General features: G+C 46.4%; 6 protein-coding genes and 1 pseudogene across 8 annotated transcripts; 4 read left to right on the top strand and 3 right to left on the bottom strand.

The window, feature by feature from the left end:
* Nucleotides 1-204: 204 nt before the first annotated feature.
* Nucleotides 205-3,419, top strand: LOC136542166 (probable sodium/metabolite cotransporter BASS5, chloroplastic). Its single transcript, XM_066534474.1, has 8 exons — nucleotides 205-410; nucleotides 691-791; nucleotides 889-1,019; nucleotides 1,625-1,818; nucleotides 1,905-2,157; nucleotides 2,303-2,556; nucleotides 2,632-2,714; nucleotides 2,992-3,419. The coding sequence occupies exons 1-8, from the start codon at nucleotides 275-277 to the stop codon at nucleotides 3,055-3,057; spliced, it is 1,218 nt and encodes a 405-aa protein (XP_066390571.1). The 5' UTR covers nucleotides 205-274; the 3' UTR covers nucleotides 3,058-3,419.
* Nucleotides 3,420-7,437: 4,018 nt separating this feature from the next.
* LOC136542167 (uncharacterized) lies at nucleotides 7,438-9,521 on the top strand. Of its 3 annotated transcripts, none has more exons than XM_066534475.1 (5): nucleotides 7,438-7,734; nucleotides 7,810-7,903; nucleotides 8,197-8,265; nucleotides 8,635-8,777; nucleotides 8,975-9,521. In XM_066534475.1, the coding sequence occupies exons 1-4, from the start codon at nucleotides 7,487-7,489 to the stop codon at nucleotides 8,722-8,724; spliced, it is 501 nt and encodes a 166-aa protein (XP_066390572.1). In that variant the 5' UTR covers nucleotides 7,438-7,486; the 3' UTR covers nucleotides 8,725-8,777; nucleotides 8,975-9,521. The 3 variants fall into 3 exon arrangements, with proteins under 3 accessions (XP_066390572.1, XP_066390574.1, XP_066390573.1); XM_066534477.1 differs by having other exon boundaries at nucleotides 7,825-7,903; nucleotides 8,975-9,518; XM_066534476.1 differs by lacking the exon at nucleotides 8,975-9,521 and having other exon boundaries at nucleotides 8,635-8,967.
* LOC136544263 (uncharacterized) lies at nucleotides 9,251-9,944 on the top strand (annotated as a pseudogene).
* Nucleotides 9,945-10,810: 866 nt separating this feature from the next.
* LOC136542168 (protein LITTLE ZIPPER 1-like) lies at nucleotides 10,811-11,682 on the top strand. The gene is made up of 2 exons (XM_066534479.1): nucleotides 10,811-11,081; nucleotides 11,197-11,682. The coding sequence occupies exons 1-2, from the start codon at nucleotides 10,954-10,956 to the stop codon at nucleotides 11,396-11,398; spliced, it is 330 nt and encodes a 109-aa protein (XP_066390576.1). The 5' UTR covers nucleotides 10,811-10,953; the 3' UTR covers nucleotides 11,399-11,682.
* Nucleotides 11,683-12,332: 650 nt separating this feature from the next.
* Nucleotides 12,333-15,800, bottom strand: LOC136546625 (bZIP transcription factor 29-like). The gene is made up of 4 exons (XM_066538592.1): nucleotides 14,794-15,800; nucleotides 14,563-14,695; nucleotides 14,389-14,473; nucleotides 12,333-12,732 (listed from the first exon to the last, which is right to left on the bottom strand). The coding sequence occupies exons 1-4, from the start codon at nucleotides 15,798-15,800 to the stop codon at nucleotides 12,503-12,505; spliced, it is 1,455 nt and encodes a 484-aa protein (XP_066394689.1). The 3' UTR covers nucleotides 12,333-12,502.
* A 2,936-nt stretch (nucleotides 15,801-18,736) lies between these two features.
* LOC136546624 (pentatricopeptide repeat-containing protein At2g36980, mitochondrial-like) lies at nucleotides 18,737-20,870 on the bottom strand. The gene has a single exon (XM_066538590.1). It carries the CDS (start codon nucleotides 20,840-20,842, stop codon nucleotides 18,968-18,970), a length of 1,875 nt encoding a protein of 624 aa, XP_066394687.1. The 5' UTR covers nucleotides 20,843-20,870; the 3' UTR covers nucleotides 18,737-18,967.
* A 630-nt stretch (nucleotides 20,871-21,500) lies between these two features.
* Nucleotides 21,501-25,813, bottom strand: LOC136546623 (probable 1-acylglycerol-3-phosphate O-acyltransferase). Its single transcript, XM_066538589.1, has 9 exons — nucleotides 25,297-25,813; nucleotides 24,128-24,364; nucleotides 23,845-23,891; nucleotides 23,412-23,530; nucleotides 23,174-23,334; nucleotides 22,619-22,728; nucleotides 22,428-22,527; nucleotides 21,984-22,107; nucleotides 21,501-21,890 (listed from the first exon to the last, which is right to left on the bottom strand). Exons 1-9 carry the CDS (start codon nucleotides 25,761-25,763, stop codon nucleotides 21,762-21,764), a joined length of 1,494 nt encoding a protein of 497 aa, XP_066394686.1. The 5' UTR covers nucleotides 25,764-25,813; the 3' UTR covers nucleotides 21,501-21,761.
* Between the last annotated feature and the right edge of the window lie 368 nt (nucleotides 25,814-26,181).

The raw sequence follows: 26,181 nt of genomic DNA, 5'->3' as shown, positions 1-26,181 counted from the left end.
TACGTGAACCGATATAAAGGTCATGTACTCTTAACATACAAATCCGAGCCGTCTGAATTCTGGAGAAATCTGGATGGTTTAGAGTAATACTGAAAGAATTTGTGAGAAAAAAATACTATTTTAAATAAAAAAAATAAATGGATTTAAAGGCACGAGAACGGGGCGCCATTAGATTTATGGCAACTCGAAACGACACCTCCCATCTCCCTTCGTCAGCTGCTGGCCTGCTGCCTGCTGCTCCAGTGCCCCACACCCACTCCTCGCTCGAGTTCAAATGCCCCCCGCCGCCGCAGCCGTCCTGAAGCGGGCCCACCTCGCTGGCGTCCACTCGTCGGCCCGCCACCGGCAGCCGGGGCCGGACCGCGTCTCGGTGCCTTCTCCGGCGATCCCGCCGCCGCGCGTTTCATGGCGTAGGTGCTCCACTCTGATCTCAAAACCTCTCCAATCTTATGCTGTTGTATCGTGTGAATGGATGGTGCCTGGAGTCTGTTTGGTGTACCAACTTCGGAAACTCCTCACTCGACGGTCTGAGTAGTTTCGTCTCCTTCTCTAATTGATTGATTGGTGATATCGCCGTTGACATAGCTTGGATTTTTGGGTTCAACAATCAGTATCTTATCTATCATAAGCTTCGCGGTGCCGGGATTGAAAATTTGTGATGTAGTCTTTCTGTTTCTTCTATACAAGCAGAGCAGGGATCTGGAGTGGTTGCTAAGAGGCGCTTCTGGGCGAGTGCGAGTGGTTCCTTGGAGAAAGATAACATCGGGGAGGACGCGGTATCGCCTTCTCAGGTGCCGTTGCGATGCAGTTTCTTTATGCCTTAGCTAGTGAGCTTTTGTACTCGGGATGGTCACTGTCTGCTTTTTACACTTTGGATTGAAGCTACAGGTAGTGGAGGAGAGTAAAGTAGATTTCTTGAAGATTTTAAAGAGTGCCAACTCCATTATTCCCCATATAGTGCTGGGGAGCACAATTCTCGCGCTGGTGTACCCTCCTTCGTTTACATGGTTCACAACCAGGTCTGTCATGCAAGTTTTTGCTCTTTATTAATGCAAATTCAGTTATCGATCTGTTAGCATGGAATCTACATCGTTGGATCAATGATCAGTTGAATTTATATTTCAGCTACACTTTAGCAGTATATGAAAGAGATGGTACACAGCCCTGTTCGGCTTCCTTTGGCTTTGGATCCTTATCCCCCCTGATGATAGTATCTTAAGATCATTTTCTTGGACAGCTACTTTTCTCGAACTTACTTCTTGATTGTTCTTCCAGTCCCATAAATAAGAAATATAGGGGAGTGCGATTTCTCAGAAGTATGCATATAATTACCTCAAAGGTATTTAAAATCATGTGTTGATCCTTACTAATCACCATCTTTTCGTTCTCTATATGGTAATGCTTTCTGATTAGGTCTCTGGACTATATGAATCCTCTTGGTTTATGCTCACTGATAAACTCCGATATCCTTTCTGTAATGATTAATCATTAAGGGTCTACCTCTCACAGTGTCATACACTTATTAGCTGGCTTTTATTAGATAGTTTCATGTTTGTGTCAGTAGCACTGTGTTTTATATTTGCACCTGTTATTTACATTTCCAGGGTGTGTGTTATTATCGCAGGTATTATGCACCTGCTTTGGGGTTCTTGATGTTTGCTGTTGGTGTAAACTCAACCGTCAAGGATTTTGTTGAAGCCATAAAAAGGCCAGATGCTATTGGTGCGGGCTATATCGGACAGTTTGTCATCAAGCCTTTGTTGGGATTCCTTTTTGGCACTCTTGCGGTCGCAGTTCTTAATCTCCCAACTGCTCTAGGTAAGAAATTGATTCATGCATTTTTATATGCTTTAGAAGGAGCATTGCAGAATATGCGGTGAACTCTGCCGTGAACTTGTCTGTAGGCGCTGGTATCATGTTGGTTTCATGCGTGAGCGGAGCACAGCTTTCAAACTATGCAACTTTCCTGACGGATCCACATATGGCCCCTCTCAGCATTGTTATGACATCATTGTCAACAGCTACTGCAGTTTTTGTCACCCCAACATTATCTTACTTTCTTATTGGCCAGAAATTACCTGTAGATGTCAAAGGGATGATGTCCAGCATCGTTCAAATAGTTGTTGCTCCAATTGCTGCTGGATTGCTTCTGAATAGGTATTCCCTTCATTGCTTTGAACTGAAGTATAGGAGACAGCTGTGCTAGATTGGATAGTTCCCTTACTATATTTCTGATCTTTGGCTCCCACTTTGAGTAACTTCTGTTTTCAGGTCTAAATTCATGTTTCTTTATATTACGCAGATTCCTTCCAAGGCTCTGTGCAGCTATTCAGCCATTTCTCCCTCCGTTATCGGTGTTTGTCACTGCTCTGTGTGTTGGCTCACCATTGGCAATAAATATCAAGGCTGTTTTGTCGCCATTTGGATTAGCCATAGTGCTGCTCCTTTTTGCATTCCACACCTCATCTTTTGTAGCTGGTTATCATCTTGCTGGTACTTGGTTTCACAAGTCAGACGATGTAAAGGCACTACAAAGGACAATATCTTTTGAGACAGGTGACGTGCTCTCCTATTACATGAGGATATTTCTTTCTAATTTGTTTGTTGTCTCACCAGTATCTCTTGATGCAGGAATGCAAAGTAGCCTCCTTGCTCTTGCTTTAGCAAACAAGTTCTTCCCAGATCCACTAGTGGGTGTGCCTCCAGCTGTGTCGGTATGTGAACTTTTACCATCCACTAGCCCCTTGCAGATTTATCTCTTACAAATGGAACTTTCCTGTTAATCTGACATTAATCTTGGGGACAGCTATGGATAGGTCAATACATTGTTCCACGGTATTAACATCTGTCCAGCAGATAAAAAAACTTATTACTTCCACCCAATTCACATGAAACTTCAACACAAACTCTGCAAAAGAGGGGTCGATTCTGTTTTGTCTGCGGAGAGATTAATGAGGATCTTACCATCGTTAACTTGATTCATTTCTGCAGGTTGTGTTGATGTCCTTAATGGGATTTGCTCTTGTCATGGTGTGGTCCAAGAAAACAGAAGCCTAATAACCCAGTTCAAATCGAAGCAACTCATCATTGTTTCTGACGTTGCCATAACCCGTGTTGACATTTAGTCAGGCTAACTGATCCCCATGGATAGCAATCTAGGAAGGTTCATCATTGGTCAGGATCGCTGCCAAATGATCATCGTGGCATACAATCTGGCTCGCACTATCTTTTACCGGACGAACTTTTCGCTGAGTACGGTTGGCTGATTTACTGTGAGAAAAAATCATGTACCATGGCTGATAAGTCAGGCTGATAAGTTCAAGCGAACAGGCCAACACCTCAATTGACTACGTGTCTAGTACTTCGATCAGCCACGTCAACAATCCATCCATCGACCCGAAAGTCTGCCGAGCTTCGCGGCCACGTAAGCAGAAACGGCACCTGGTACGACCGTGCAGCCGCACTGCCTTGCAGGAAGACGGCGAGTGGTAGGGAGCATCGGCGGCAGATGAACTGACAAAAATAAATATGCAATCTCGAAATATGCCTGTATAATCATAGGAACATATGCAATATCCATATAAAACAATTACAACATAAATCTGAAACATTTAAAAACATACACTTGAAACATACGTTTATAGCTATAACAACATATGCAACGTCCAAAGGAAATAGTTAAAACACACGTCTGGAACATTTAAAAACATACGTTTGCAACATGTGTACTGTCATTGCAACATCTCAGAAACATAAGTCTGAAACGCCTGAAACAAACACGGCGTCGTTGGCGGCAATGACCTACCTGGTGGGGAACAACAGTAGCCAGCAAGCTCGGTCAAGGGGACGTCGAGAGCAACGGCTCAGCGTACACCCAGACGCAGGTGTCGGCCTCCCCTTCCGCGATGCGCGAGGTGGATGGGGTCGCGGTGCGGGATGGTGGCACAGAAGCAAAAAAATCTCGACGGACAAAGATGGGGAGAAAGGAGCAGAGGATAGACAAAAAAGCTTTGCGAAGTGCGTGCGGTACCTACAGGCGGGGGGGGGGGGGGGGGGGGGGGGGAGGGGGCGACAGAGCCTAAAAATATCTTGTATCCCGAACGTTCTCGAGCTCGAGCGGACGGGAAAACCCACCAATCTGTTGCATTGTTCCATGAGTGGACCAAGATGTTTTGCGTGGTCCATGACTCCACGGTTGTAAGGTCCGTCCGAACGGACGTCCTCACCAGAGCATTTTCGAATAGCGATACATGTAAAGAATGTATCCCAGAAAACACACTGATCTTATCAATACAATTAAGAAAACACAAATGAGCTTATATGACATAAATGTCATTAGCTTAATTTAACCGTGATTCACAAAATACAACCGGCTGGTCCCTCCATGGCGTGGCAAATCCGCACCGGTGTTTCTAGTTTATATCTGATCGTGGTTCTGTCAAACTAAGATTTCTAGTGGCCTGAAATTTCTTTTGAGGAATCTAATGGCCTAAATTCTTGGATGATAGCAAAAAGCCCATGGATAGAACCTCTCTAGGGCTTGTCAGACTACACTTGTATCCACCTCAATTCATGTGTGATCCAATCCACTCCAACACATATCATGTTGAGGTGAATACATGTAAAGCCGAACAAAGGGCTTAACGATTTGTTGAGATGAGATGCATGAACAGGGCCTCGTCTCCCTTGGATTGTGAAGAAACACATCTGATTTTTTGGTGGTTGACTAGTTTCCTGAATCAATCGAGTGCTGCTGTTCCTGCTCTTATTTATCTAGACTAGATAGAATTTTCATGGTTCAAATTTGAAACTCATGTAGCGCTCCTTCTCTCCATCTAAGGGGTCGATCGGTTCTCTAGGATTGCACCCAAGAATCGTTCCAGCTGATCAAAGATTATATAAATTAGCCTAGCAATCCGGGTAAGAATCCTTCCAGGCGATGGTGCCATAGGAACTGAACAAGCCCTAAGTAAGCTTGCAAGTGTTTTCTTTTCACTAAATTATCTTCCAAATTTGCATTTCTTTTTGAGTTATACATGCTGGCATGCCGCCCAAGAGCTGATTGAGTTCAATTTTTGGCCACTTGTCATAGGCAGCCATACTTTTTCAGCAAAGGAACCATGTTTTTTTCTCACGACAAATTAGCGAACAATATTTTTCAGCTTGTTTTTTTAGCAAAGTGAACAGGGCATCTCAAACTGCTGTTCATCGAACCATATCTATTCTCGCATGATTCGTCAGAATTTCTCGTATGCGACATTTCGTCTGCATCCCAATGACAACGTTACAGGAATAAGAGTAACCTACACATACGGTTGCAGCTATACACATGTCCAGTTGAGTATCTCCATCGATGATCCTCAAATCGGGACCTATTGGGATCTGAAGACCTCCCTTTCTTTTTCGAACGTTAAATAATTGATTAAACTCTAGATGGGACCTATTTGTCGGCGGAATACATTGTTTTTCCTATTTCTTTTCTCAACCCCCTCCCTCCAAGCCGCATCCATCGTCCTCTCTTGTCCAAGTAATGTGGACGATGGACGACCAATCAAGGTTCCCTCCTCTTCGTCCTCTCTGTCTCCCGTATCACCATGGCGGGTCGAGCTCCATCACGCCGCGACCTCGTCTCCTTCATCTTCGATTCCTGCATCGCGTGGCTATGAGGGGAGGCCAACTCCCATTTTGAGGTGCACTATGGGAGCACCTGCTTGAGGACCGGACAACAACCCGTCAACCCGAGAGGGAGCTCACCGAGCAAAGGTGGTCCATGGTCGGGTGGCGAGGGTGAGCTTGAGGTCGATTGAGACCGCTCTCTAGGAGGGCCCACTCACAGGCTAGAGCAGACAATGAGGAGGGCAACGACTCCGGCCAACGGGAAGGCTAGGGGCGCGTTTAGTTGCCTTCCCAGTCTACCCAGGTCCTTTCTCGGTAGCCAGGCTAAGAGCATGCAAGAGATGTTTGTTCGGTTGCTACAGTAGGATCCATGCATAGGCCCCGTGTATCCTTAAACCTAGCTTGATCTGTTTTTTTTTCATCCGAAACAGTATTTTTCTCTCACAAATTTCTCCAAAATTCCTCCAAGCCAACGGAGTCATACAGGCTACACCGAGCAAGTGATTGATTGCCTAGATGCCTGCATCTCCCCTCTCTATCGTGTGCACCCCATATGCTCCCACCCGCACTGCGCTAGCCAGGCTCTTGGGAAACGTCGGATTTTCTCGCATCACGGGAACCTAGCTGGAGGGGTGGCTTTTACACCACCGGAGCCTAGCCCGAACCCTGGCGTAGGTGGTCACCGCATCTGGAGAGCCTGGTTCACTGATATACAGAACCAAACACGCCTAGATACGGTGATCAATAGCCGGAGGGAGGGCGGTGCTAGCGATGCATAGGAAGGAGACAAATAGGGTTCTGTGCAGGTGGGGGTGGGAAAGAGGGGGGAACAAAAGAAATTGAAAAGCAGGGGGTATTGAGGTGAGGCTAAGAATAAGTGTATGAACATACCTCAGTACAATGCTTTAGTTTTCGTTGGACAGATTTTAGAGCCTAACCAATCAGTCTGTTTGTATGTGTCACGAGGCCATGCGAAATCATTCGATCTAGTACCGAAGCTAGCCCAGACGTTTGGTATGTGTCATGTTATCGAATCATGCGTCACGAAGCCATTCTGTGTAGTACTTGGATATGCCTACTAAGACGGATCATGTGGTTCCACGAGAAATCGCTGGATGAGTCCATACTAGACCATTCCATAATGTATGACTTGAGTCTTTAAATCAAACACACTATCAGAGCCCGTTTGGCTGGGCTCTCTGGCTCCTCTGACTCCTCCCCTGTTCATCTTCAGTAGCGACACTGTTCACCGGAGCTGTTTTTCTCTCTCCTTCTTTCCTCTCACTAACAGCACCGGAGCCAGAGAAGCTCGTTTTTTTAAGCTCCTCCGGCTCCAGCTCTAGCGCGCTACAGCGCGCTACAGTGTGTGGCCAGAGCCGGCGGAAGCCCGGCCAAATGCGCCCTAAGTTTCTCACCAATCTTCTCATATTTCAAGCGTCAGTTTTCTATTTTCTATCTCACTCTTGAGTAGTCTAGAATGGGGTTATTTGAAAGCAGCGGCGAAGCCATAGTGCATGTGTCGGGGTCATGCGACCCCGATAACTTTGTACGAATCAGTGGAACCCCGCGTATTCCGGTCAGCTACGACCCTATTAAATTGAGTTCATGAATCTGTGCGACCCCGGTAGCAGTTTAGTCTAGATTCGCCGCTGTTTGAAAGCCTTACTATTTTATACGAGCTTGAGTAGGGGCAGTGGGGCACCGCTAAACCTGGACTGTATTTTTTTTTATAAGCCTTCAAATCTATGTTCAGTTTTTTCTTTTTTTTTCCTTTTTTTGGGTACACATACGGATGTACAGACGTCTAATAATCCTCGACGACTTGCCGGGTTCGGGTTAACGCCAACCTCACGCAGTCCTGCCGCGTCCCATGGCGTCCCTCCGGCTCGTGGCAACGCTAGCGCCCTCCGGTCCCCCTCCGCCACCTCTACGTGAGCGGCGGAGACCGCCCTCCGCACTCCGTCTGACGGGTGAGGTGGGCCTGGCGGCGGCGGCGGCGGCGGTTGCCGTGGCCGGGGCCGCGGCCGCCTCGCCACCAGCGCTCGCCGCGCTGTCCGAGCCGGCGAACGCACTCTCGCTGCCCACCTGGGCCGTCCACGTCTCCAGCGTCGCCGAGTGGTACCGCTTCTCTCTGCTACCGCCTAGCGACTGCTTCCGCGCCTGTAAGCTCTGTGAGGCCTGAATCCCTGACAGGGATTTGCGTTGCAGGGTGACGGCGATGTGGCTGGTTTGGGACTACGGGGAGAGGACGGGGCTCAAGGGCTGGAAGGGCCTCTCGTGGGGGATGGTGAGTGCAAATTTCGGCAGAGCTTTTAGATCTTTGCTAAGATATCGTTTGCTGAAGAAATGTGTGGTGGTTCTTCTCTATCTGCCTGTAGAACTACAGATTGCGATGTTTAAAGATTTTGAGTAGGAATGGTTCACTTTAATGTTATCTTGAGCAGAAGAAACTTGTGTGTGTTTCTTCTGTTTGCAGAACTATGCTGTTTAGTCAGTTCATATGTTCGTAAATTTTCAACTGTTTTGTCACTGGTTATGTTATGTTTTGCTGACTGACAGATCTTTATTTCTGTCCAATAGATTCCACTTCTTGGTGGAGCAATGTGTGCTTGCACGTGGCATTTCTTCTACAATTCAGAGTCTCTTGAAGTAAGATATTTCCTTGAGTTAAAAATGCAGTTTCATGTTTGTTGTTTGCTGATATGATTATCACTTATCTGACCCCATATTTTTTTTTGAATGTTCTCAATTGTGAGATGCTATTGTGTTTCTAGCTTACCCTGAATGAAACTTTAGTTAGTGTACACCAGCAACTATTTTCAGATATTCTTTTTGCTGAGATCCTTATGCAGTCATGCTTTACTAGTTTTTGTGATAACAGAATTATTACATCTGGTAACCCTTCAGAGTTTTCATGAAAATAGACAAAAGCACAATGCAATCCAATCAGTATTTGAAACTGTTCGTTTGCTCGTATTGTTTGCCTTGGTGAAAATGGTTTTCTTACTTGATCCACAGGTCCTTGTAGCCCTTCAAGGTGCCCTGACAGTGATTGGCAACATAACAATGTGCATAGCTGCATACCGCATCTTCAAAGCATCCCAGTAAGGCTAAAAAACGTCATAGGCTGCAAGATTGGATGTTACAACCGGTTTAGCAAGGTAAATGAGATATGCGCTTGCTTTTCTCTGATATGGATGACTGCTGTTTAGCCATTAGATAAAAGTTTATTTAAAAGGACAACCTTTCAACAATATGCATCCTCTGTTTGTAGTATTATTTTTCTGAGGCAAGATAAAAGATAGTGTCGGGAACTCAGTCATATTTTGCTGCACTCAGGAATGTTCTTTATTTGTAGGGATGCTACACCTCATTTGAAAATTGACATTGCTGAGAGCCTGTGAAGGTTGATTTTTTTTTTTTGATCGGAGTTAGAAGGTTGATTGGCTTTACCTTCTGAAATATGATTGTGACCGTGTTGATGAAAAACAGAACTGCATCTCTCCTGTAAATGCCTGTGAAAATCACCCTGAATTCGGTTACAGCCTTAGATAAGCAGAATCCATTCACTTGATACAGAGAGATGCCACTCAGTACGCTACAGTTTCGAGCACTGAAGTTAGTACCATGATACCATCTCCACCACTGCAAAACCCTGTCCCCGCAAGCTCATCCGTTCATGGCCAACAAACCAATCCTGCCAAAAAGGCATCAAAGTACCTGCTCTCCATCTCGAGGTGCCACTGGCATGTGTCCTCATGATGCTAAACCCTGAACCCAACATGAACGTCGCTGTTGCCGGACGAGCATCGCACGTGTATGTATGTATGTATGCATATGCATGTATGTGTTCACGGATCATGGCGCATCTACCTAATGTGATTCATGATTCACATGCGCATTGGTCAACCAGGTTCATGCGGGGGCCAGTGTCAATGGCGAAAGCTGCAGCAACGATGGATGCTGCTTCTGTGTTCTGTCAATGTGTGCAGGGAGGTCAAGCGTCGGAGTGAAACCTCCACTCGGCGAAGATATGCATCAAATGAGTGGACGCAGGACCGGGACCGGGTGGGGGGGACACGCGTCGCGCATGGGTCTGGGACGGCATCGGACGGCGCAGATCTGGAGCACAGGTGCTGTTGATCTTGAGGTGTCAAACGCAAATTCTTGCGCACCTCTTCCTTGGCTACCTTGTGTGTAATGAGTGCAACTTTTGGCCAAAGCTGGGGGCAGTGGCCCAAAGTGTCTTCCCTGCAAGTTTTTTCTCGAGAGATTCTCGCTTCCATGATGGCCCGTGACGCAGTAAACGGGGGCTGAATGGCTGCTGCTTGGTGACTGGTTTCTGTGTGAGAATGGCGTGGCATGAAGGACATCTCTCTCTCATGGAAACTTGGCCTCCCAAGTTGGCAGAAACTGTGGTGACCGACAGATCATTTTCAGGCCTGCGATAGAAATCAAATGGGAATTCCTTCCCAGTAGACTCTGTTGGAACAGTGCAGCGAGAGTTCTGAACGCAGACGGCAACTCGCATGTTTGCAGAGAGGGGAGGGGAGGTAAAAAGGCGCTGAGGCATCATTCTGGCGAAGAAACCGCACGAGCAAAAAGGATGGTATGCTCGAAAGCGAATTTGACCTCCCCGTGCCTTCCTCTTGCTTGCACCATCGAGTACCAAGAAAACTCTAAAGCTTCATCATGGAATGCAAGCAACCGGCCCAAGAAATCAATAATGCATGCATGGCCATTTTGCTTTTTTTGACGTGTATATTTACCAATGCAAAAAAACGGAGAAGTTTTTTTTTTTGAGGAAAAAAAATGGAGAAGTTACATAGAGAGCACAATTATTCAGCCAATTCATTTTCACATCTGGTAGCTTCCTGCAGAACCCAAATGATTCCCTTTATTTGTAGTCTTCTCCTCTCCTCCCCAACCTACTCCTGTCAAAAAGATCGTGCTGTCTCGTCGCCGATCCATACTCTCTCATCGATTTCTCCACGCTCTCCTCCTCCTTTTTCCGATGGAAATATGCTGCTAAATGATTAGCGTCCGGCAGATCCATTGGCCCATGCCATGCCATAGTCCATGCTCCATGATGGAGGAGGAGGAGCTAGCTGCCTCTCCATCTCTCTCGGCTCACATGCGTCATGTCAATGTGTGCATGCACCACCAAACAAAAACCTAAAGCTACCACCACCAAAGCCCTGAGACGAGGCGAGGTGAGATGAGATGAGATCTGTCTTTATATATAGCCTGAAAGACCTTAAAACACACTTCATCTCGAAGTCACTGAGCTCCAAAGAATCTAGTAGCTAGCAGCAGGCGTACGCCATCCACAGCAACATGTGCTCCGGCTCCTGGTCCTGGAGCAGCAGCAGCAAGAAGCACCCGTCTCTTGTTGTCGTCAACCTCAAGCGGCAGCTGCAGAAGACGCCACCGCCTCATGTCTCGGTTGCCATCAGGAGAAAGAGGTAACTAATTAACGTGCTCTGTTCAAGTTTCTCAAGCTTCCTCTGCTCAAATTGGAGGAGCAGCAGCAGCAGCGACAGTTTCCTGCAAATCTGCAATCACACCACACGTACGCAGGTTGAGGCTGAGGAGGTTGAGAGCCGGAGCAGAGGCCATGGAGATACTGAACCTGAAGCTCTACCTGGAGAACCGGTGCATCATCGCCGAGAACGAGAGGCTCCGGGAGAGGGCCAGCGCACTCCGCCACGAGAACCTCGCGCTGCTCCATAACCTGTCCAAGACGGCGGCCGTGCCAGAGGCAGGAGCGGGAGCTGCATGAGATTGCTTCCTCTGCCTGCCTGCTGAAGATGAAGTAGCTAGCTTGCGTCCCCTTGTTGGTGCATGTGCTAGTTGTGTGGACAGGACAGTGGACTAGTTACCATCCATCTGCTTGGCTGCTCCGCCATGTCTGTGCTCATAAATCGCCAGGTTCCTGGAGCTCTCTTGGGTGCTCTGTGCCATGGTGTTTGTACATTATAAGTGCGCGGATTAACTAGATTTTGTTGGCAACTACTAACTCTTTTGGTGAAATGGGCAAGGAAATAAAAGCAGCTTTGATCATAACTCCCTTTTGCTACAAAACAGAAAGAGGCAATGCAAGGATGATTTACTAAGCTTGATCAACTCTTTCAAATCAAAGAGTTAGATCAGGAATGAATCTTTCTTGCCTTTTCTCTCTGCTGAAAAAGCTATAGACTTCAGCATATCTAGGCATGATCAGGACCACAACCCCTGGATGCTTTCACCTATCTGCCCTTTTTCTTTGACAGAAGGCTAGGCAATGCAAGATCCATTGATACGTGCTTTTGTTTTGAAGTATTTGTGACAATATATATGCACAAGCACACAAGTGTATCCAAAGCCTGCACCAAACTTTCCCAGAGCCAGAGCCTACAAACCAACAGCAGATACCAGCCTCATTGGGTAGATTCTCTGCAACGCTGCGCTGGACAACAAGATCAATAGCAGGTTATGCTAAAACATAAACATCAACTACGACGAATCCATCTGAACTTCTAATAGAATGATTAATGAATAAGAAAATAAGCTGCAGGATTTCACGCATCCGCATCTACAGAATATGTTGTACCCCACAAATTGGCCCCTTTGATTCGCAACACAAATGTGCCTAAAAATGATTTCAATAATTCTAGCAGAAAATTACAGAGACTAAAAGTTTGTACAACACAGAATCCACCCAGGCATTACCAACATCCAACCAATGAAACCAAATGACTTTGCAAGAAACCACAAAAGACGGAATATCCAACTGCGGTTCTTCTAAAACCTAAGAAAAACGAATATCCGGGAACACAAGGTATCCCTTCATGAATCTGCAGTATGAATGACCTTCAAGCATGTGCATGCCGTCTGTGAAATCTCCTTAATGGTTCCACTGCTTCTGCTGAGCTTTGAACTGCTCTGATTCCTGTTGCTGCTGCTGCTGAGCCTGCTGGGCCTCTGATGGCTGCTTCTGCTGTAGCTGCAGCAGCTGCTGTTCGAGAATCTGGCGGTTCATATGATGATGTGAACCGTTCGGCACATGAGGATCACTGGCCTCACCAGCAATTTGTTTCAGGCGCTGGACTTCAGCAGTCAGTGCTTCATTCAGAGCTGGATACAGAACAATGTACCAATGATAAAATCAGTAGTTGAATAGGCCAAAGAAACAAGATTGCAATGTAAATACCATGGAAAAAATAAGGTCCATTGTTTTTTCGAATACACAGGAGATCTACGTATCATTGCATTAGTAGAAGAATATAGTCATACAGCACCCACACACCCCAGTGTTATGAAACTACATATGCGCCTGTTAGTTGAAAAACAAAAACAACCCAACCTGTGGCAAAATAAGGTCCATGTAGACTCACAAAAAATAAATAATAATGGCCATGAGGCCTGATAAAAAGCAGTGAGATTCTAACACATGGATTATGAAAACAGGTAAAACTAAAGTTTGCATTCAATTATTTAAATTAATAAAGCATACATAAGTCATAAAAACTTATAATAGATCAATGGAAATTCCCTTGCCATGTCGGAGCAACTCCAAGCGACTCTCTATATCCTTCCTAAATCCTAATTATTAGGAATAGATATTTTGATGAAAAAATATCCTCCAACTAATTCTTTAATTGGTTGTTCTTCCAAACGCTGAGACAAGTTTGTAAATGTTTCTTTCCAACTCTATAATGAAAAGGCAGAGCACCTGCTGTTCCCCGCTCAATTCTTTAATTGGATATCCAACAACTCTCTAAATGTTGATTTAAAGAGGGAGTTTAAGAAAGACTCTTGGGAATGCTCTCATTGAACTATACAGTCAATTAGAGAACGATGAGGTAAAGCAATAGCATGGAATGCCAGGTCTAAGTTGAAGACACTGGGAAATAAGGGCACTAAATAAGCTGAACATATGCCAAGTTGGCAATGCTGTATCGGCATTGAAAAATCAAAAGAAATGCATTCAGAGTTATTCCAGTCTGCTCATAACACTAGGTTTAGGTTTACTCAATAACAATTTTCTTTTTGTTCGTATTCTCTACATTCCTCTTCTATGGACTCGCTACTCGCTATTATACATCTCACCCTCACCCCCTTCTCTGTGCACTTCAAAATGTAGAAATTGTCATAGATTTGGATGGATGCGAACAAACTTCATAGCCCAAGCCATGAATAAAAATAGAAAATACTTCCTCAATACTGATGCAAATGGTACATCTTTTTGAGAAAAAAGAAGCTTACTGTAACCCAGTGATGAACATATTTACCATCTTCTGAAGGATATAAAATATGTTTCAGGGAAACTGTAGAAGATTAGAAATCATATGAGTTGGGGAACTTATCATTTACAAATCATCATTTTTTTAGAAAAATGTATGCATCTAATGATCAACCAATAATCACTGCAATTTACATTTGACACGTAGAGAGAACGCGCATATAAATCTAGGAAAACGTAAACTCCTGTTTCTTGAGTTTTTTAATAAGCAAAATTGCACATGCAAGTCCAAAATAAAAGAACATACTGCTCAGTGGAAAGCAAGATCTCGTCGCATGAGAGTTGAGAGCTGTGTAGGTATTGCGTTAAGAGAAAACACAAGCCAACATACTTACAACCCAAAGAAAAAAAACAAGCTTTATAAGAAGACAGTATAGATCAGTCACCGATGGAACAGAAAAATGCTGATTGCAGAAAGGAGGTACAACAGTGAATGATTTTTTTTTGGGTTGGGGGGGGGGGGGGGGGGGGGGGGGGCATAAACATACCATCTTTCAGCTGTGCTTGCTGCTCCATTGCTTGCAGCCTGATCTTCATCTCATTGTTCATAGTTTTAAGTGCCTCACATTCCCTCTGCAAATAGATATTAAGCCAGTAAAGCAGTGCCAAAACTTGGGCCAAGAACAAAATGATCACCACATTCAGAGTCTCAGAGAACAAACCTGCGACGATGCTGCTTTCGAAGATAATGTACTAGTTTCCATCTGCAGCACACGAACCTTACGCTCAAGCTCACCCATGTACTTCACCTTGCGCTCCTTAGACTTTGCTGCCGAGATCCGATTAGCTAGAATCCTGCGAATTTTACCAGAAAAATACTGGATTTCAGCAAACCAAACCACTATGGAGTATGGAGGCTGGATCCTCTCATATGAACTCCAGAAAATTCGAACCTCTTGACCCTCTTAGGATCAGCAAGTGCGATCTCAGCGAGGCGATCATTGGCCATGATCTTCTTCATCTCAGACTCGGTGAACTCTCCGTTGATAAGTTCAGAAGAAGCAGTTGCAACCGCACCGCCCGATGCCCCGCTTCCGGTGCGCGTGAGGCTGCCACCGGCTCCTGCCACCGGGGGCGGAGGCGGTAGTCTCAGAGAAACCTGGCCCGGGCCTCCAAAGTTGAGACTGCTCATGATGCTGTCCACCGACAGGCTGCGGCAATGGCGAGGATGGTTAGCGCTGCTGTCTGCGTTGCCACTGCCACTAGCCGCCCAGCTCTCAGCCTCATTCTCGCTGCTATCAGCGGGGCTCCAAACGCGTTGGCTGCTGCTTAGGTAGTCGTTCCTTTCGTTTTTGCTATCCCCGGACCCGGAGGAGCCGAGGTTCGGATCCCTGTACGAGCGGAATAGCTCCTCGAGTGAGGCGTCCCTCGACCTGTACTCCCCAGCCGCAGGAGTCGTCATCGGCAGGGGTAGCTGGTTCGGGCGCGAGAACCCGACGAGGAAATCGCTACGGGACCTACGGTGCCCCGCCCCACTCGGCGGCAGGCCGGACGCGGACGGCACTTGCTGCTCGGAGCCGCCGGGCGACGGCGGGGAACGCGGGACCACCGCCCCCGCCCCCACCGCTGGACCGGTGGAGTACGGGAGCGGAGCTAGAGAGTCCACGGAGAAGAGCGGCGGCTTCGGGAGTGACCGAGCGAGATGCGATCCGGCGCCCACCGCGGGCGCGTGCGTCGTCGGCAGGCTCTGGTAGTTGCTGAAGGCCGAGAAGCCGGAGCTGGACGCCAGGCGGGGCGCCATCGGTGGGAGGAAAACCGACGGCGCAAAGCGGCGTTGGTACTGGGAGGCGAGGTCCATGGGGAGATGGGGCTGTGTCTGTGGCGAGGTTTGGGGCTGACCGCTCGTCGGCGAGAGGAGGCGGCCGCGGCGAGCGGGATCGGCGCTCCGGTTCTCGTCCATGGCGGCGGAGAGGTGGGCGAAGGATGGGATTGAGCCGGAGCTAGGGTTTAGTAGGAGCGCGTCGCGAGGGGAAGGTGGGACTCGGGAATATACCGGCGGCGAGGTTTTGTGACGACGAGAGCGAATGCGAACGCGAAGGCAGGCAGCGAGCAAAACGTGAGGGCGGGCGACGGTGCGGTGCGCGCAAAAGGTAAGGCGCGTCGACGAGAACGGAAAGTTTGCTGTTTGCCTTTGTCTTCTCGCACAATTGGGCTTGGTGGGCTTACCTTTCGAGCGCTTGCCATGGCTGGGCGGCCGAAAGAGAGACATGGGCTTCACGATCACATGAACTCCATGGTTAACTGAACGGCGTGGGCTTGAGCCTATAGGTGAAGCCCAAAAATGAGGCAGGCCTGCAGCAGCCTATTCAGCTCGTTGGCAATGTTTACATACTCGTTCATCTAATCGAAAAAAAAATCGTTCATCTTCATCATATACTAATGGCCACTTGATGTATAATATAATCCCATTTCCATATGACTTTTGGAGTATACTGATAAATCATAGAAAATATGACATAAATGGATCAATTGGATGAAGATGCAGTTCCACGCTTAGAAGTTGTTCTTGTTAGATTTTGGTCCTGTTGGTTCCTTCTAGCAGCTTGTGCTAGTGGAAACTTAAAAACTTGGGGTGTTTCGTTACTGGTTGGTCGTGGTGTAAGCTGGTAACCCCAGCGTTATCTGTTCTTTTCTTTTCAGTTTATGTCTGTTACTTGTCCTTTGTGGCTTTATAAAAACAGGGTTTTCCTCCGTTTTTTTTTTATAAAAAAGATCAAGGCTTGGTGCAAGTTAGGAGTGCGGTAAGACAGGCCCGGTGTATGAGAATGAACCAATGAATGCACCTTTTTTGAGGACCTAAGTGACTAGGTGACATATGAGGATCCTGAACCCAAGAAGGCCTCAAATGCATAATTTATCACTTGAAAGATGTAGATCGTTTTGAGATGATTGGTTTCGACTAAAAAATCACCACCCCATTTGGATTATGAATGGAAGAAATATATAAGGCTTCTGCAATATTTAACGTGTGGTTGGCCAAATACCCATCGAAGTGGGTCGGCTTCCACCTCCCTAATGTATGTATTTTTTTCTTCTCGAACACGCAAAAGATTTGCGTATCATTGTATTAAGGAGAATAGTTTAAACAAACAAACAAACAACGCGCTTCAAACGAGCGTCGAAGGAGGTCGACCTAGCACAACCGAAGCTGGACCATCCTAGCAAAAGACCTCAAGTTTCGATATTACATAAAAGGAACAACCAATATCGACCTAGCTTTGTGACCTAGGAGGTGGCCTTGCGTCTTCGCGGCCGCCTGGACGATGCCTTTCCAACTGCCGGAAAAGAGCTCGTCTAGCGCCTCGGCTTCGGACACAGTCAGGTTGCCGTCGAAGAGCCTGTCAAAGGTCTCCAACTCCGAAGCGGATGGCGCAGATAGACCCTTGGTGTAGCCCATACGCTGCATGATCAACACCTCACCTCGCTTGGAAGCTGGCACTCGCGAGAGGCTCTGAGCCGCCAACCGCCTGCTCCGCCACCGAAGCACCGGCTTAGCAGGAGGCTGCTTGGGAGGTTCGCGAATCAGCGGAGAGTCCATCTTACGCGTGACATTGTTGATGAAGCTGTCGAGGCGTCGTTTGGCGGAGTCGTCGTTGTCCACAGCCTGGAGGGTAGCCCCTGGTGGTGAACTAGGAGGGCCATCCACCGTGAGGTCGACCGTGTGTCTTCGGCGAGTCAACTGCCTACTGAATGGGGCGCGGGGGTGGTGTCCGGTATGCATTATTATGGATCCATAAACGTAGGCAGCATTGTCGGAAGAGGGGAAAAATCAAGTGGAGACCAGAGGGTTGCACCTTATTGACTTGTTCGGTTAATCCCCTTCCAATCAGGCCTTGTCTGGTTAATCCTCTTCTCAAGTGGATTGAAGGAAAACGATAGGGATTTTAACTTGTAGTGGATTTAATCCTCTTCAACCCCTTTCAATCCCCTCCAATCCCTACTAAACCCAACAAGGCCCAAGTTAGAGAGCATCGTCCCATATGTAGTGGTTTAGTGAACATGAAGGATAACAATGGGGAAAATGGTTGGATCCACCTCCCCCGAGCCAATTGGTTCATGATGTTTGTGTTTCTTTGCCCTAGGTGCGTGTGCGTCATCTTCCACCAGCAGGTTATAGAGGTATAAACCATATGTAGGAGCTGTTTGGATTTTGACCGCACGCTGGCACACCGCGGTTGTGGCGATGCCAAAGAGTGGCATTGAAAATCACCGCCACAACTGTGACGAGAAAACACGCTGAAATGAACTGAAACATTTGTGGTGTGCCACCAACCAAACAGCTCCCTCCTTTTTCTGTGGTCGCTGAGGCTGAGGCGTGGCGAGTTAAGGCTGGCAACCAAACAACCTTGTAGTCCATATTGTATTCATGCTAAAAAATGGCCTAAACCTCTGAATTTCCCTTGGGCCATCGGGCACCTTCCACCAGCAGGTTATAGTAGAGGTATAAACCAGTCCATATTGTATTCATGTTCAAAGATGGACTAGACCTCTGAATTTCCCTTGGGCCATCGGATATATATTATATGTGATGTTGATGAAATCGTGTGCGTATGGGAGGTTTATTTTACTCTCTCGGTAGAAAACCCAGATTAGCCATACTACACCACCTTAGCATGCGTCCACTCACAGCACATTTTTCTTATGGAGAATGCCCGGCCTGTGACCGGAAGGTCCAGGGTTCGAGTCGCGATCTTCTCGCATTGCACAAGCGAAGGTAAGGCTTGCCACTGATACTCTTCCCCAGACCCCGCACAAAGAGAGAGCTCTCTGCACTGGGTACGTCCTCTGCATCCCACAGCTTCTAAAGGGTAAAGAGCACACTTAAATATAGAGAAATCAAATACAGAGTCTATTATTATTTAGCCGTCCAATCTTAGCGACGACGTCCAAGACGAAAACGTCACAGCATATAAAAACAAACAGAACCTAGCTTGAGCTTTCGTTAGCAAGATTAGTGGTGTTAGAACTTCTTTGCCGTGGAGCGTATACGGAAACAAAGAAAGTCCCATTTGGAATATAACAACAATCTCAATGCGGGACACTATGATGAGTTGATGACCTATACGACTACACACCGAAAAGCATGATATTTCTCATCTCGCCATCCAACAAGCTAATAACATCCCGACCTGAATGATCAAGATCTTGTGCACCTGATACAAAAACTTTAACAGCACCTTGGACCTCGATCCAGCTACAGCCAGGTGATTTCTTGATGCCATACTCAGCCATTGCTATTCGCACCCGCTCAGCCTGGTTCCACTGCCCAGTGGCGCAGAATAAGTTGGACAGCATGACATAACCCACGTCTCCCACAGACTTGGTCGGCACCATGTCTTTCATTGCCTTCCTTGCAACACTGAAATTCAGGTGTTCCAAAGAGCATGCGCTAAGCAGAGCTTCACGTATGTCGCTGTTATGTGTCTGAATCATTTCTGAATAACGATCCAGCATCTCCATAGCCTTTGTAGTGTTCCCTGATCTCGCATACATGTCAAGAATGCAAGACAGATGCTCTGGCTTTGGCTGAATTCCATGGACAGACACCATCGACTCGAAGAAGGTTTTCCCATGCTCCAGAAGACCAGAGTGGCTACAGGCTGTGAGTAAGCCTGTAAATGTCACCTCATCGGGGCAGACCTCATGGGATTTCATGCTGTTGTACACCACCAGTGCTTCGTTGGCCCATCCATTTATAGCAAATCCGAACAACATTGTGTTCCACGAGACCAGGTCCTTGTTGAAAATGGCACTGAACACATTAGTACCACCCTCCAAATCCCCGCACTTGGCATACATGTCCATCAAGCTGTTGGCCACGTACAAGTAGGATGCAAACCCACTTTGGAACACCCTACAGTGGACCATCCTTCCACTTGCTAGAGATGCCGCAGCAGCACAAGCATGCAGCACGGCCCCAAATGTGAAGTCATCCGGATGGATGTGTTCGTGTGCCAACATCTCGACAAATAGCGTTAGTGCTTCATCAGCACGTCCGTTCCTTGCAAGTCCTCCGATCATTGCAGTCCATGAGATGACATTGGTCTCAGGTACACTTCCGAAGAGAGAAGTGGCTTTTTCTACACAGCCAAGCTTCATGTAAGCATCAATCAGTGAATTCCACGATACAATGGTCTGCACCTCCATGGACTCAAAAATCCGCACGGCGTCATCAAGCAAACTGAATTTAGTATACATGGAAATCAGGGAGTTACTGACCTCGGCCATTGCATTCCATCCACTCTGCACTACAATCTTGTGAATTGCATAGCCAGCGAATGGGTGGGGCAGCTCAGTGCAAGCATCAACAAGAATACAAAGTGTTGCATCATCACAGGTCAGCCCTGCCATCCGCATCTTGTTGAAGAGAAGCAAGCACTGGTTAGCATTGCCGCTGCGTGAATATCCCATAAGCAACGTGTTCCAGGCAACATTATTTCTGTTGGGCATTTCATCAAACAGTTCCTGTGCGAGCCTCAAGTGGTCTGAGGCGACATAGGCATGCAGGAGCGAGCACCAGGACAGCGCATTACGCTCGCGCATCTCCCGGAAGGCGCGCGCGGCGTCTTCGGTGCGGGCGCACTTGGCGTACATGGCGATGAGCGCGTTGCCCACTGGGAGCAGCGCCCGCAGGCCGACTCGGAGGAGGCGGGCGTGCAGCTGCGCTCCGGCGGTGGGGCTTCGGAGTGCCGCGGCCGCGGAGAGCGCAGCGGTGAGCGAGAACGCGTCGGGCACGGGCGCACGGGAGAAGAGCGCGAGCGCGTCGCGCGGCTGCCCGGCGCGCGCGTAGGCGGTGAGCATGGCGTTCCAGGCCACGGCGTCGCGCCGCGGCATGGCGTCGAACACGGCGCGCGCGGAGGCCGCGTCGCCAGCGCGGCCGAGGGAAGCAATCCGGGAGGTGGCGGCGGCGAGGCTGGCGAAGGGCCGCGCCCCCGCCGCCATGCTCTGCTACCCGTGCAGCCGCGCGACCAGCAGCATGTGGGCTTAGGGTGTCTTTAGATCGCGAAATGAAAATTTTTGGACGTATATTTTGGGACGTCGGAAGGGGTTTTTGATACTAATAAAAAAACTAATTACATAGCTCGTCTGGAAACCGCGAGACAAATTTATTAAGCCTAATTAATACATCATTAGCGCCGTTAGGTACTGTAGCACTTATGGCTAATTATAGACTAATTAGTCTTAAAACATTCGTCTCGCGATTTCCAACCAAATTGTGTAATTAGTTTTTTTTTCTATATTTAATACTCCATGTATGTGTCGTAAGATTCGATGTAATAGTTTGGGTTGAAAATTTTTGGAACTAAATCAGACCCTAGGCTCATCAAAGTTTGAGTAGGGCAGAGAGAGAGAGAGAGGTCTGGAGAGAAAGGTTAGCTGGTTTGCGTTCTGTGAGCTGCCGTTCAAAGTTACTTTGCACAACAATTTCTTGAAACTTTATAGAAAATCATTTGAGAGGAATATATAATTTTAAAAGACCAACTTTTTAAACAGGATCAAACTGACCCTCGCCAAGTGATGCTAACCTCGCCAGAATCAAACTGTCTGAAGGAATGGAGACGTGCTTTCTGCGTTACTACTAGCAAGCACACTGAATCACTGAAAGAAAATGGTTCTCGCGTATTGCAATTCGAAAATCAAATAAAGAATCGTGTACATACATTACATAATGTTAATACATTATGTTTCTTACAGTCATCACAGAATATACACACGGCATAATCCGTATACAAACAAATTGGTGGAAGAGGGCACAAATATTTCCAAATTGGTGGAAATGAGCAAAGATTTCCACCATCGTATATCTTTGCTCCATATAAACTATATTGTTGGGCACGAAAAGATTGTTGAACATGCCACTTCACGCAGATATTAGGCCATCAGGAAATGTGAAGCCCTCCTCTCCGTTTGGGGATAAAAGATTACGGCACGCGTACAAGACAGCCGAGTGGAACCCTGAAGGGTTGTCTATAAACACATAATGTCCACTCTGCAGCACATAACCACTAAAGTTTAGTCCTTGAACCAGTATTGCAAAATTGTAATTCGTGACTATGCAACATTGCCAGAATGAAAGGTTTACCTGTGGCACCCTGATTATTTCACAAGGAACTTTCATGTCCTTCCGTGCTTGCTGAGCCCCTTGGTAGTTCATCCAATCTTCCAGCCCATATATGAAAGTAGTCGGCACTTTCCAATCGGATGCGCTGTTGCAAGTTAAAGGGCAATAAAACATCATGATGCATCAAGAGACTCCATTTACTCCAAATGAGATGATGATTTCATTAACATTCAGAATGTTTGTTTGGACAACTTGTTCTGTCTAGAATTAACAGCCCCAATTGAAGTGATAATTTAGTTTCCACATGAAAAATATTTTACAGATACCATGCAGGCCCACATCTCTGCTCCTGGATATTATTTCCAAAATGATGGAATTCCATGACTTCAAGAGACTAATTATTGTATTGTGAACGATCATATCAGAGAACAGTTAACCATAAGTAGATTAGTATAAGAAGCTAACCACTGCAGAAGAGGTTTCCTTGCAAATGCCCCGAAGGAAAATATATATTTCAAGCACAGCTCTCCACTAGCTTTGGCAGCTAAGGTATGGTAAATATAATCTTCACACATGACAAAACAACAATAAGGTTCAGTTGCAAGTACAATAAGAAATAACACATTTACTGCGTTAGTTATTAACCAAAAAAATACCTGTCAACAATGTCGATTCTTGATCTGTTAGTAATTCACCAGTTGAACGTGTACCAAACCTGGCACTGGTATATCTTTGTACTAGACCTGGACCCCAAGGACCCAATCCTCTGTTCGAGAAAAACAGATAAATATAAGGACAAAAAGTAGGAGCACCTACCCAAAAAAAATGAAAAGAGCATTGTTTTTTGTTTTTGCAACAAAGCCTCACATATTTTTCCCATTGGAGCAATCGAGTGTGCTATCAAAATATATTTCAAAAATAAATGGCTATCACATATCAAATAAATGGGCTACCAACTCTTTCAAAAATAAGCGTGCTATCAAAATATATTTCATAGTGTACCTAACGAATCTTATTTGATATTGTAGAGGTTTATGCATTTTTCTACTTGGCCAAAGCTATAAAACTATAAAAGTTTAACTTAGGACAAAGCTAAAATGACTTACAATTTGGATTGGAGGGCAAAACAACAAATAGTCACATGAAATTTTAGTTTGTAATATGTAATGCTTCAAAAAAAAAAAAGAATAAGTGCAACAAGCTTAGATTACCTAATAACTCTTTGGGGAGTAAAATTGGACTCCCAAAGATGATTCAATAGCATGCCTTTCCATGTTGCTCGAAACTTGGTTAACCACTCAGAGCTATGCTCTGTTTCTGACGAGAAGCCAGCAGGACCAACCAAAACTAAGTGCTGAATGTGTTCAGGGTGCTGAAATATGACTGAGTTGTTAGTGATGATTGGCATAAATGGAGACACTGGACGTGGTAAATGTTTTAGGAATATACCTTTAGGGCATACTTTGCCGCAACATATCCTCCAAAGGAGTGACCAAGCAATATAAAATTACTGAGGTTCTTGGCCTTGCGCCACTCCTCAAAAGAATCTATGAACCATGCCTCAGTTTCTGTTTACAAACACACCCATAAGAGGCAAAAGATTTTAACTTGTTACTACACCACTCATAAGCATATGAGATGGGAAGAACTGAATCGATATATGAATTTGGTGGAATAAAACTATTTAGGCTTCATAAAATGGTTAAAACCACTAAGATTTCATAGAAAATAACGTATCAAAATACCATCAGAAAATTAGAGAACATGGCATGATAAATGATGCAGAAAGTTAAAAACTAATGACTGTTGTGGGTTATCAGTAACATGATAAAAGAACTAACATCATATCTAAACTTGTGCAGGTAAAGAATGAAGTATCAACCTTCGGTACTTTTACATGTGAAGTCAGGTCTGCTTGAAGCACCCCAGCTGCAAAAGGAATGAGAAACGTCAATGCTATAGTGCCATCGTGCATCAGAGGAAGATAAAATGAGAATGGATGACGCTAAACCATATGCCATGACATTTTAAAACTTAAGGATCAGATCAATTTATAATTGAAATAAAGTCATTTTTTTTCTTGATTGCGATAAATCCACTACTGATTAAAGACCTATAGTGATCGACAACAAAAATTATTCTGTGCCATTTTTGTCAAAACTTACCCAAGCTGATCAATGGCAATCACCCTAAAACGGCTTGCAAGGGCATCAAAGTTTCGAAAGAAGAACCCCTGTGAAGCTGCATAGCCATGGACCATAACCAGGGTGGGAGCGTTCTCCTTGCCATCAAATGTTACAGTATTAATGAACCTTGGTTCATCACTTGCTGACCTAAACCATCTTACTTTTGACCCAGGTGGAGCAGAGCCAATGTTGACATGTTCCTGGACATACCCAGTTCTGTAAAGACAAAATCAAAGGTGTGCCATGTAAAGCAAAATACAAAAGAGATACATAATATCTAGAATGAAATGATAAAGGCCCATTCATCAACAAAGATAGAAAGCCTGTTACAAATAAAATACAACATTAAAGATCCATGCAATGCAACAATAATTAGCAGACAACAAAGCATATCGACTAGCAGTGCCATAGGGGTAGTATGGTATTTTATAACTTCTTACACAAGTTGAAAATGAACCAATATATTAATACTAAGACATGCTATGTAGTTCCTGCCTCACTTTTTCAGACAGCTTGCAACATTTCAGTATAATCAGAAGCAACCGTGTGCTTACAATCAAACACTAGGTTCAGATGAATGACAGCACTTAAGCAACAATGTTATGTTTTTTTTTAAGAAAACTTACAGGTATGATTCCGAGTCCCCAACATTTCAGTTAGTACAACTCATAAACTGTTAGCTCGATAACCTTTGCAGATTTGCATTTAGCTAGCAGTAAATTGCAGCACTAATAGCAGATTGCAGTGAAACTGCAGCAATAGCCCAGTCAGACAGACTTGATGAAAGGGCAAAGGCACGCAATTTTCCTAGAGTTCCAAAATCTTAGCTTCGTGATCAACATTCAAAGGGACCTTATTCTTAGCCGGGCTCGACCACAGATGAACCAACAATCAATCGCCGAATTAGCACCGGCGCAAATGCAATGAAATTTCGAAGCTAAGTGACCGTGCAGCTTTTCTGGTCAAGAGCCTGAAATTTGTACCAATTGACACGCAATTTGATAAATTGTAAGGCGAAAGTGACTAGCTTTTCCGGTAAATCCCAAGCACAGTAACCAGCTGAACTGCACCAGTGAAATAAAAAGCCTGACGTATCAATTCAATCCACATAATACTACTTGCTAAAATGGAGAAGGGCGAGGTCGTACTTGACTATCGAGAGGAGCCGCTTCTCGGAGGCGATGATGCGGTCCGTGGAGGTGGGGATCCACCGGAGCGCGCTCGGCCACACCCGCGCCCACCTCGACCCCGCTTGCGCCGGGGCCGCCGGCACCTCCGCCGTGGCCGCGGCCGCGACCGCCGTGGAGGCGGAGGCCCGCCTCATCTCCTCGGCTGCCATCCTGGTCGTCCTGGCGACGGCACCGAGGCGCATACGCGGCCAGACGCCACGCGCGTTTCCCCCACACTTCCTCCTCGACTGATGATGCTCTGCAGTCTGGAGACGTCGGGTCTGCTCGGGCTCGGTTACGTTCCGGTGCGGCGGCCCCGCTCGTGCCGTGCCGAGCCGTTCGGTAGCGTAATCGGGTAGTTTTTGCCGTGTTTTTAAAGGGAAGAAAGGTATCAAAAACACGGGCTGGTTCGCCGTTGTCGCCTCCGCGAGCCGACGACCGCGCATCTGCAGCGGCAGCCTACCTACGTCAGGGCGTGCGTGGCGCGCCACATGCCGCGTGGGGTCTGGGATTGGAGCGCAAGCCAGGGGGAGGGGAGCAGCGACTCCGCGAGGCCGGTCGTCCCGTCGGGCCTTTGACCTGCCCCGGCTTCTGGACAGGGTCTTGCCGCCGATGCCGAGATCGGTAGAAACGTGCGAGTCACCTATGGTGGTGCCTGGCCTCCGGTACGGGATGACTTGGGCGAGCGATGACGGCAGGTATGGCGGTCGCTTTCAGATCCACTAGAATATTATTTAGCGTGCATCATATCTTCTATGATCATGCTTAAAACTATAGCCCTCACCTCTGCTATCTCTGATTTCCAGCTATATTAAACCGTGCAATGTAATTGTATTATAAAGCTTCAGCCAAGAGACGACAAAG

The sequence above is a fragment of the Miscanthus floridulus genome, chromosome 3 (genome assembly GCF_019320115.1).
Source record: "Miscanthus floridulus cultivar M001 chromosome 3, ASM1932011v1, whole genome shotgun sequence".
In the NCBI taxonomy this organism is placed as follows: Eukaryota; Viridiplantae; Streptophyta; class Magnoliopsida; order Poales; family Poaceae; genus Miscanthus; species Miscanthus floridulus.
Note: the sequence above shows the minus strand (reverse complement) of the source record. Positions and strands in the feature narration are given on the sequence as shown.